The sequence below is a fragment of the Gymnoscopelus microlampas genome (assembly GCF_963454915.1).
Source record: "Gymnoscopelus microlampas genome assembly, chromosome: 23".
Taxonomy (NCBI): Eukaryota; Metazoa; Chordata; class Actinopteri; order Myctophiformes; family Myctophidae; genus Gymnoscopelus; species Gymnoscopelus microlampas.
Genome location: NC_139960.1, coordinates 8,774,043 through 8,786,369, shown reverse-complemented (window position 1 = coordinate 8,786,369; position 12,327 = coordinate 8,774,043). Strand labels below are relative to the sequence as shown.

Genomic DNA, 12,327 nt, shown 5'->3' with positions numbered 1-12,327 from the left:
ATATATATATATATATATATATATATATATATATATATATTTTTTTTTTTTTTTTAAGTGAACATTTTAACTAAAATCTTTGCTTCTGGGGGTCCCTGGCACAAAACATTTTCAGATGGGCGTCCGCGGGCCAAATGTATATCAATTTAGGGGTCCTTGGCATGAATAAAAAAACACTGAATAGGGTATTCATTTACGAAAAAAGACAAAAAGTCCAAATATGGAGATAAGAGGTTTACCCCATGCCGACAGAGACGATATGAAGGAACAACACTGACAACATGCCATAATGTCCTCCATTCCGCCCTCCTATATCAACGGCATTGATCTGCGAGGATTGATAATCGCACGACTTTCGCTTGGCGCGTATTACACGTGTACGCGCGCGGCCCTTATCCCGGTGCTGTGTGCTCCTTCAATGCTAATCTTTGTGACAGTTTTTTGGAAGAGTCCCCTGGGCTCCATACAAAGGGGGGAAGTTAAATCTCGCAGCGATGACAGCTCTCTCTACAGCACAGACTCTCTCCTGGGTTTGTAGCACTATTCAATCAGCGCGCATGCAGAGAGACGCTCTCTCTTGTCGAAATGCCCTCCAGATGATTTCCACCGCCGCATGCAGCGCTGAAGCTCGATCCCCCCCGATCCAGCAATTTGTAGCACATTCACAACGAATGAACGACTGCTGCTCTCTCAGCCAAGACAATGAAATGCTCATTTAAAACACCTGAATTCAACTAGTTGACTTTTATGTGTAAAGTCCCCACAGGAATTCCACTAGAGTGTGTGTGTGCGTGCGTGCGCGCGCGTGCAGTGGTGTAAAGTAACTAAGTACATTTACTCAAGTACTGTATTTAAGTAAAACTTTTAGGTGCTTTTACTTTACTGGAGTATTTCCAATTGTCTATACTTTTACTTTTACTCCACTACATCTCAGAGGCAAATATTGTACTTTCACTCCAATACAATTAATTGACAACTTTAGTTATTAGGTACTTTGCAGATATAAATGATTATGTTATAAAACATACCTTAACCACTTTAGCCCTATTTTATACCTAGGCTTTTTTGAAAATAGCCGATCTATAAGCTCACAACAGTTTTGGACATACACTGTTTCCACCCCGACAGAGACGATATAAAAAAAAGGTACAGCACATCTCTCAAATCACAGCAGTGTGTCTAAATATAAAAATAAACGCAAGTCAACACAGTTTCATCTGTTATGCTTTACAGTCCTCAGACATGCTACCGTGGGTTCTGTGATTGCATACAGATGGGGCTGTCATGTTCCGTGTGTGTGTGTGCGTGTGTGTGTGTGTGTGTGTGTGTGTGTGTGTGTGTGTGTGTGTGTGTGTGTGTGTGTGTGTGTGTGTGTGTGTGTGTGTGTGTGTGTGTGTGTGTGTGTGTGTGTGTGTGTGTGTGTGTGTTTGTTTAGGTAAAGTGTGTTTGTCCACGCTTGTGTGCTTTTTGGGGTTTGCACGCAGCAATACATACCGTCACTGAAAAAGCCAAAGATGACTTATGGTTTTTGATAAGAGAATAATGGTGCTGAGGAATAGTCATTATTTTTCCGTTGGTACGGATGGATTTGAAACAGTGGCTTTAGGTCGGGATGTGTGTGTGTGATTAATAGCTTCACAGTCCGGGGGGTGGGTGGGGTTGGGGGGCGTTGTTGCCATGTCCACTTATTATAAGCGACTTTGGGCTTGTGTTTATTTTTTTGTGAAGTCGCGTGTAAATATCATCGGTAGTTGTGGGTATAGTAGCTTGTTTCTAAAGTGTAGTTGCTTATGTGGGCTTGCTTCCAAATGTTTTAATTATCATTTAAACCGGTGGTTCTCAAATAGTTTCAAGTCAAGGAACCCCAAATGAACATGTATTTCTCCCTAACCCCCATCTGAAAATGTTTTGTGCCAGGGAGCCCCGCACCAGATTTGTGTTGTTAGAACGTTTCAAAAATCTTCCAAATGTTCCACATTTTATTTCAGGATTGTTTTGAAATTAGCAGATCTACAAGCTTGTGAGCTTGTAGATCGGATATTTTCAAATAGCCGATGTATACAGTTAGTATATAGGTTTAACGTTCTCATGTGGCTTATATATAGTCACTTATTTTGGGCTTGTTTTCCTAGACCCGCTTGCTTATTTCTCTCGCAGACACCGGTTGGGGGTGGGGGTATTGTGAGGAGAAATAACAGCGCCGGTTGCCATGATTGGACCGATCTCCAGTCCTTTCAAACACATGTCGGGGGTGGGGGGATGGGGGTTAGTGGGGTATGTCCTGATGGCTAGATGAAGATAGCGGTTATGAGTTAGCACAGCTTCCACACCTGTTATCGTTCGGGTTTGAGGAAAAGTAATGACCAAACGGAGTGATTTGGACGTTTCGGTGAGAACCGTGATACATCGTAATAAATAGCACCAGGGTTTCTGTTATATGAACGATTGGACTCGCCGAGCTGATAAGAACTCAATTATGAACCAAAGTAGACACACTTTATCTCAAAACCCAAGCTTGAATCTTTTAACGCCCGCTGCAATAAAAGGACGGGGCGCCGAGGGACGTTTTAATATTGTGCAGATGTGATTTAGTGGTTAAGCAAAGAAAAAAAGAAAAAAAACGCGCAAGAGATCGTTTGATTTTGGTCTTATCAGCATTACCGTTAGATTACAACTGCACTATGTAGTATAGACTCAATCTCCAAGTGTACATGGTAAAGTAACATAGCTTCCCTTCTGGGCCTAAACCCTATGCCCTTTAATTGATTGATTGATTGATTGATTGAATACTTTATTAACAGTACAGGTAGTACATTTAAAGGCTATGCCAAAAGGGGCTTGTTGTCGTTGTTCATCAGTAATACATATAATATAATACAAGACAATAAAATACAATACAGAATATATTACAAAACATTATTGGGATAAAGCTCAGTAGAATAATAAGGTATATTTACAGAGAAAGGAGGGGAGGGGGATTCTATACTATCAAGGTGTTGAAGGAGTTAATCAAAAAGAAAGGAATCATTTTAGGTTAGTTTTGAGTTTGGGTATAGGGAATCTCCTTTATGTCTTTTGGTATATCTTAGGGGCTGCAGTGGCTCAGGAGGTCCTTGAGCAAGACGCTGAACCCCTAATTGCTCCCGATCAGCAGGTTGGTGCCTTGCATGGTTTCCTCCACCATCGGTGGGTGAATGTAATGCACATTGTACAACGCCTTAGATAAAGGCGCTGTATAAATGCACCATTTACCATGTTGGTAGGTCATTCCAGACAACCTTTCACTACCGTCATCTTCACTGTCATCAGAAGGTATAGCAGAGGCCTCAGAGCGCGGTGGATGCTGCTTTCATTAGACAAATGGAAGGTGGCTGGACTGGGCCAAAGCTGAGCCCGGGGCTACGACACAGGTTTAGATGGGAGGCATGTGAGTGATCGATGGAAGAGCTGCATTTAGGTCAACAATGTGTCATATTGTGAAGGGGGTCTCGGAGGGAGGAAGGGAGGGAGGGAAGAGAGAGAGATGTCACACAGAGATGAGGTGTACTGACCAGTGTTGCCATGTCTGCTTATTGTAAGCGACTTTGGGCTTGTTTTTTTCTGTAATGTCGCTTTTAAATGTTGGTAGTTGCAGGTGTTTTTGGGGGCTTGTTTCTAAAGTGTAGACGCTTATTCTGGGCTTTCTTTGTCATGTTGTTTAAACCAACAGTGGTTCTCCAACATTTTTCATGTCAAGGAACCCCAAATGAACATGTATTCGGCCATGGGCCCCCATCTGAAATTATCTTGTGCCAGGGACCCCAATACATCTGTATATTTTTTTTAAATAGCAGATCTACAAGCTCACAATGTGCCGTGAGCTTGTAGATCGGCTATTTTCAAATAGCTGTGATAGTGTATGTGTGTGCGCTCGCTTTTTTTGGGCTTGTTTTGATAGTCGTGGTTGCTTGTTTCTCTCGCAACATCTGGCAACACTGGTACCGACTGCAGAGGTTTGACAGTTCCAGCTATCTTGTTATAGAGAGCACACACAGTATACTTGATTACATTATTTTCTTTCTACGTTGGGCTATCTATCCTACAGTACTCTTCTTACTGCTAGCATATAGCGCCGCATGCTATCGCTAGTGTAGTAGTAAGACTAATGGTGTTGTGCTAAGACCTCGGGTCACATGGTTGAAATATAAGAGCACTCTGTAAGTCAACCATGCATCATTAGACAGGCAGGGGGTTGTCCCCGGTGATAGCTGCTAGCACTCACACACTCTCTCTTCCTTTGACACGCACTCACACACACACCGCACACACACACACACACACACACACACACACACACACACACACACACACACACACACACACACACACACACACACACACACACACACACACACACACACACACCACAATCAGTAACCTTACCAACACTGATCTTCGCTCATGTATTCTCCACCCCTCCCATGCTCCCTTTCCTAACAAATGAGAGGAGAAAATAGTCCTCTCATTGGCTGGGAGGGAGGGAGGGAGGGAGGGAGAGAGAGAGAGAGCAGGACGGGCGAGTTGATTTCCATCATTGTTACCATCGGTTGCCAAGAAGCCTCATCACCCCCGAGGTTCAAAGGTTAACTGGGGCTATCAGATAGGAAATGGGAGAGTGAATGGGTGGGTGGGTGTGTGTGTGTGTGTGTGTGTGTGTGTGTGTGTGTTTGTGTGTTACAGGGTGGGGGGGTGGGGGTTTCTAAGTGACCAGGTCATCAGATGATAATGAATAAACTTAAGGTCGCTGCCAAGGTTGATGTTTCAAAGATGGAAGAGGTGGAAGTGGGTTTCAATGTAACAACACTTTCTCATCAACACTGTGTGTGTGTGTGTGTGTGTGTGTGTGTGTGTGTGTGTGTGTGTGTGTGTGTGTGTGTGTGTGTGTGTGTGTGTGTGTGTGTGTGTGTGTGTGTGTATATAAAGAGTTGCACTGTGAGAAAAAAAAAAAACATGTTCTCATCTCATCGCCAACACCCTGCCGTGTGATTATCCAACCTCTAGCCAATCACAGGCTGCCGCCGGCTGGGGGCCATCTCATCAAATAGGCCAAGGGTTCCCAGACTATTCAGGCCGTGACCCCTCCGATATAATCATATTTGAACTGGGGACCCCGCAAAATAATAACTATATTTGAACTGGGGACCCCCCAAAATAATAACTATATTTGAACTGGGGACCCCCCAAAATAATAACTATATTTGAACTGGGGACCCCCCAAAATAATAACTATATTTGAACTGGGGACCCCCCAAAATAATAACTATATTTGAACTCGGGACCCCCCAAAATAATAACTATATTTGAACTGGGGACCCCCCAAAATAATCATATTTGGACTGTGGATTTTTATACATTTGAAAACTTGTGAAACGTGACATTTTGCATAATGAGTACTTTCTACTTTTGGTACTTTAAGTACATTTTGATACCAATACTTTTGTACCTTTACTCAAGTACATTTTGAATTCCAGACTTTACTTGTAACAGATGCACACAATAGAGCATTGATACTTTTACTCAAGTAAAAAATGTAGTTGGTACTTTTTTCCACCACTGCTCCTGCCATGAGATGACGGGCCTTGTGGTTCTTGTCACTACAATATACGCTTAACCCCGTTTACATAAATATCACTTTGACCGTTTGTCCTTCGCTGAGATAGTGCCCCACATTCATCTCCTCTCTACCCAGACGTTCTCTCTTGTTATTGGGTCACACAGAATGGGTCAGTTGAAAACAAACTGACCCATTCTTATTATTGGGTCAGTTTGAAACCAAATTCCACACTGGTCTCTTTTCTGTCCTTCCGGTCCAAATCTCAACGGTTTTCTAGCACTAGTAGTAGGAAGTAGTCCATTCAGTTTGTTTTGGGAGGTCTGAAGCTTATAGTTTTTAGTATGAATTTCGTATGAATTTTAAAAACATGACCTTCGGGGGGTCATTTATTTAGAGTAATGGTTCTCAAAGTGGGGTCCGGGGACCCCCAGGCGTCCTTGGGGGGTGTCCCCAGCAAAATGTGTTAATCTAGCATCACAATAATCACTATAACCATCACAATAAGCACGTTAACCTTTTATACTTTGGCTATTCAAAAATAGCAGATCTACAAGATCTGCTATTTTTGAAAAATCGTGAACATTTGTGCAAACTTTTGAATATACATACAACATTTGTAACTCAAATCATTGCTTTTGGGGGGTCCCTGGAACAAAATATTTGAGATGGGGGGGTCCGCGGCCCAGATACATATCATTCTGGGGGTCCTTGACATGAAAAAGTTTGAGAGAATCACTGACTTAGAGGGGTGTGTTGAGCCATAACGTACAGCGTTGGGAAATGGTCACATTCGCCGACTTGCCCCAGGTCTGACAGGTATACAAGCATCCGTGTGTTATTGGGGGCTCGCACTGCCAAAGAGCTGTTTGTGGAGAGACACAGAGGTCCCGTCCCCGAAGATACACACACACACACACACACACACACACACACACACACACACACACACACACACACACACACACACACACACACACACACACACACACACACACACACACAGGGACAGGACGGCTTTGGACCGGAGCCAGAGACACTGAGGCAGAATCAGGTCACCCTCACTCATCTCCATCTCTCACTTCTGTCCACATGCCAGCAGCAACACAAAGACCGCTCTATATAAGAGAGAGAGAGAGAGAGAGAGAGCGAGAGCGAGCGAGAGGGGGGACAGACAGACACACAGACAGACAGACAGAGGACGATAGAGAGAAAGTGAGGGGCAGAAAGAGATTAGGAAATAATGCAGAGAGAGAGAGAGTGTGTATGTCCCCTCATATCAAGGGGATTTAATATCTAAGTCCACTTGTAGTTTTCTGACATAATACTTTTTCAGGCCATGTTTGAAAGAGGCCAGTGATTCACATCCTTTAATGGACGGTGTCAGGGCATTCCACATTATGGTGACAGAGCAGTAAAATGAATATTTGTTCATTGTGTTTGTGCAGAATTCTTTTTTTTGGGGGGGGGGGGGTCATGGTCACTCCCTCTGGTGTTGTGACTGTGGCTCTCACCAGTGGTGGAAAAAAGTACTTGCATGTTTTACTTAACCCATTGATACCTGGAACGCATCTGTGTCACTTTAGATGTCTTTGGCTATTCAAAAATAGCAGATCTACAAGCTCATAGCGCGGCACCGAGTGCCGCGCTATGAGCTTGTAGATCTGCTATTTTTGAAAAATCGTGAAAATTATTTTTTAAATATTTTTTCCCGATTTTTTTTTTAGGATTTTGAAAATGTTTAGAAGCGGCCTCAGGTCTTAAACTGCAATGTAGAAATACTCTGTTACAAGTAAAAGGCCTGTGTTCAAAATGTTACTTGAGTAAAAGTACAAAAGTATTGGCATCAAAATATACTTCAAGTACCAAGAGTAAAAGTACACACAACGCATCGCATCGCAACGCGTTGTGAGCTTGTAGATCTGCTATTTTCAAATAGCCTAGGTATAAAATAGGGCTAAAGGGGTTAATGTATGTTTCATAATATCATAATTTATATCTGAAAAGTAACTAGTAACTAAAGTTGTCAAATAATTGTAGTGGAGTAGAGTACTATATTTGCCTCTGAGATTTAGTGGAGTAGAAGTAAAAGTACGGTAAACTGGAAATACTCAAGTAAAGTAAAAATACGTAAACATTTGACTTAAGTACAGTACCTGAGTAGGTACTTAGTTACTTTACACCACTGGCTGTCACTCACTCTGGAGAGAAGTATTTAGGTATGTCTAACTACTTCTGATCATTGATTGTATTGAAATAACTGCCACAGCAAAGGCCGGCGGCCATTGTTGAGAGCTGTAACAGTGGGAAGTCGGCCCACTTAGTTCCTGGCGTATAATTATCCACTTTAGACACTCAGTTATTTTCCCGTTAGTGACCAGCTTGCCACCGTGATTGGCAGAGCTTTCAGAACTGCGTTACGACTTTAAGTGGATTTCTGTGGGAATAATGTCAAGACTGAATTTATAATAATAATGAAACAAAAGACTGTGAGTCTTGACACAACAGCGCAGCACTACATTGAAGATTCAACCCACTTGAACACTATAGCATCCCTATTCTGGGTTTGTACATTTTGTAAAATGTTTGTGAATAGCAGATCTACAAGCTCACAACGCGTCGCAAGCTGCAAAGTAACAAGTAACTAAAGTTTTCAAATAATTGTAGTGGAGTAAAAGTACAATATTTGCCTCTGAGATGTAGTGGAGTAGAAGTAAAAGTATAGACAATTGTAAATACTCCTGTAAAGTAAAAGTACCTCAAAATTGTATTTAAGTACAGTACTTCAGTAAATGTACTTAATTACACCACTGCATGTCAGCACTTGCGCAGGAAAGCGGGTTCGATTCCGGGGTAGAGTAGGAAAGTTGCACTTTTTTTTATCCCAACCCTGAATATTGTCCTAATTGTAAACCCAACTCCCCACATCTTTTTAGACCATGAAAAAAAGTTTCTCTTGTGAGCACCAACAATAATACAAGCGCGTGCACACACACACACACACACACACACACACACACACACACACACACACACACACACGTGCGCACCCACCCACACTGACATACAGTACGCATACGGCATAAGGTCACGTGCAGAGTGTATAAATACCAGGCTGTCAGTTAGAATCCGTTCCGTGCAGCAGAGGTCCAAACCTCTGCAGACTCCTCCATCTGTCCCTGCTAGGTCCCTCATGAAGCTTTTGTTCCTCACCTCAGAACCCGGGTCAGACCCCCCCCCCCCCCCAGCGCGCGCGCGCGCTTGCAGGACTGCATCGTACCGCACTGTTGCATCATGGGTATTTACGGCATGCTTCGAGTTGTGCATCTACTGTATATGGCATAAGGACAGGACATCGTCCCCGTCTTTGTCCCTCTCATCGACGAGTATTCGTGCACACACACACACACACACACACACACACACACACACACACACACACACACACACACACACAGGGCGCCGGTGGCCTTAAGGCGCATACCACATATAGACTCTAATGCAGTCTGACAGCGAGTCACGGGTTCGATTCCCGAAGCCCCACAACCTTAGCTGCGTGTCACTCCCTGCGAGTTTGTACTGTATATTAGATCTATATATAGATCTGTTATTTTCGGTCCACGACACCGGCCTGCAACTATGAATGACTCAGACTTAACTCCACTCCAACACTAACCCGAACCTCTAATATGTATATAGACCCTGATGAAGACCTTCTAGGTGGAAACGCGTTGGTCATACTCCTTTGCCTTGCTCTAAATAAATTCATACATTTTTTTCACGTGAGACGGAGTGCCTTGGAATTCTTTTCTTTTTAAGTCTGCATTTCACACCTTTTTGGCGAGCAGTACTTCTTTGGAAATCCTTTTTGCTTATATCAGTGGTTTTCAACCAGTGGTCCGGGGACCACCAGTGGTCCTTGAGGGAGTTCCAGGGGGTCCCCAGCTAAATGATGGATAGGAACCAAATGGACCCTTATGGGTCTGTAACTCTGAGAGTGTACAAATGGAACCAAATGGACCCTAACGGGTCCATTTGGTTCCATTTGTACACACTCAGAGTTACATTAACATTGATTTTATAATATAATTTGGGGTCCCAGAGATAGAAATGCCATTAAATAGGGGTCTGTAGCCCTAATGCATGTTAAACTGGGGGTCCTTGAAATTAAAATGGTTGAGAATCACTGCTAGAGCTGTGAAATCGTCTCTTATTGGGGGTCCCTGGCATATATTTTCAAATGGGGGTCCCTGGGCTAATGTGTGTCAATTTGGGGGTCCTTGACGCAAAAAAGGTTGAAAACCACTGGCTTATATGATCCTACCTGTGTCACCAAAGAGCACCTATCTCAGAGCCACTGAATGATCCCTGCAGCGTTTCTTTCTCTTTCTTTCCGAACCTCTAATAATTAGTTCCTAGTTGTATGCCGGACTCCAAAATCATTATTTATTTATCAGTTTTCCGGGAAACACACACACACACACACACACACACACACACACACACACACACACACACACACACACACACACACACACACACACACACACGTGGCAGCAGACCTGCAGCTTTCTGGGAGTTTGTTCCAGATTATGTGGTGCATAAAAACTAAATACTGCTTCCCCACATGGCCACATACTACATGGACATGCAAGCAACTAATCGCTCAAACCACTCCAGTGAAGGTGAACATGCGCTGTGTTCGTCTTTGCGATGACTACATTATTACAACCCTTTCATTCTGTCCTCCTCTCTCTCTCTCTCTCAAACAGCTGTTGACCATCGATGACGACTTCTGCGGCCTGGACATGAACGCGCCGCTGGGCGTGTCGGAGATGGTGCGCGGCAAGCCCCTGTTCTCGGACGCCGTCGACAAGATGACCTCGGTCATCGCCTACGTCTACAAGAACCACTCGCTGGTGTTCGTGGGCACCAAGAGCGGACGCGTCAAGAAGGTAGGAATACACGGATTCAAGTTGAAATGGCTTTTTTTCCCCGGTCATTTTATTTTGACGTTCCAGTCCGAAACGGTATTGCCTGTATGTTTCTGAACCAATCAAGGGCCTAGCATTGGCCTTTGAAATTGAGTCTATATAGGAAGTGACAGTTCGTATGAATGGCTTGTAGTTTGGCTGTTTTACCCCTGCTGGTGTCAGAAAGAATTTTTCTCAATGCAAGTGGGTGGGTTTTTGACGAACTTTAGACTATATTTTATTACCTTAATAAACATTGTCATAAATACTATATGCTTCCAGTCACTAGTTTAAAGTCTTCTTTCAATAATCATGATATGCGTTTTGGTAAAGTATGGTCCCATTTATTTTAACATTGACGATAAAGTAGGCTATGCTGTAGGAGGGGCGGGATGATTTGATTGACACGCTACACAACCAATAGCATTCATTTACGGTTGCATTAGCTATGACGCGACATGACGCGATATAGAAAGATGGCGGATTTGAAATTCCTGAACAATCGGCTTCATCTACGGTCTGTAGAAACCAATGGCGTGGCTTTGTCCATTCATTTTTACAGTCTATGTTCTGAACCAATCATCCCCTTGGGGTATGGGAAGGGAAGGCATTAGCCACAGGAGGCTATGGTTGTAAGCCAGCATCTCACAAAGCCTAAGGGAGAAAGAGAAGGGCAGCAGCGTGAAGCATGGCGTTTATGTTACTACGTTGCTCATTTCTAACCTAAAATGCTGGATATATGGACGGACGGACGGATGTATGGATGGATGGATGCTCAGATGCGGTGCTGGATGCCCGTTTCGGATGCAGAGATTTGGTTTCTGTCTGTTCGGATGTGAAGACGGTACTGGGGGAATTGGGGAGTGGGGATTGGAGAACGGTACGGTAGTCGTGCAGCAGATTGGCTTTCAGGGAAACCAGCTGAGCTGGCTGTTCCTGCAGGAGGTGTGCGTGTGTGCTTGTGTGCGTGTGCGTGCGTGTGTGCGTGCGTGTGTGCGTGTGCGTGTGCGCGTGTGTGTGTGTGTGTGTCCACCCGCACGTATGTGAGACAGAGGAAGTCAATGTGTGTGTTTCACTTGAAAGAGGATCGCGCGTGTGTGTGTGTGTGTGTGTGTGTGTGTGTGTGTGTGTGTGTGTACTGAAGCGGGGGGGGGGGGGGGGTTGTAGCAGGGAGAGCCCCTTAGGGGTTCTGTATTATTAGAGAGCAGCCTATCTGGTATCTCTCAGCATCCTCCACCATACATCACACATTGTAGACCCTCACTCAGCCAGACGTACTTTCTTTACTGCAGTTAGACTTTTAGAAGATGCTTCTCGTCCCCCCAGGGGGCTGAATGGAGCTCCCATCAGCATGTTGTTGCAGAGACTCTGTTTGATGGACCAGGAAGCTGATGGGGGGGAGCAGACCCCCCCCTGGCTGTGTGGGGGGGGGGGGGGGGAGTGTGCGATCAGCACGTTAACAGAATCAGATGATAATCTACAGGCTTCTGGTCTGTTACTGGAACCCATTGAGGCTTTTATTTTAGGATCAACTTATCGTGCGACCGAAGGCGTCACTGCATGGGTGATTTTAACCACTTTTAAAGGAGAATTTCGCCCTCTGCGTTTTCTTACCGTTATTTGAGGATGTTGCTCCAGAATGGCGGAAGTATCGCGAAGTATATATAGGGCTTAAGTGGTTGAGTAACATTTGTATGAGATGCTTCCATTCGACATGCTTGTGTCATAATATTCAGACATTTATTTTTTGTTTGCATTCTTCTT

General features: G+C 44.0%; 1 protein-coding gene across 1 annotated transcript in view; it reads left to right on the top strand.

Moving 5' to 3' along the window:
• Positions 1-11,955, top strand: part of LOC311040087 (plexin-A4-like) — a gene marked incomplete at its 3' end in the record, with an annotated part of 76,542 nt that extends 64,587 nt beyond the window's left edge. Inside the window, exons 3-5 of the mRNA XM_084050158.1 lie at positions 10,363-10,545; positions 11,374-11,508; positions 11,890-11,955. Coding sequence (XP_083906284.1) covers positions 10,363-10,545; positions 11,374-11,508; positions 11,890-11,955 — 384 coding nt within the window. The remainder of the gene's footprint in view (positions 1-10,362; positions 10,546-11,373; positions 11,509-11,889) is intronic.
• Positions 11,956-12,327: the final 372 nt, after the last annotated feature.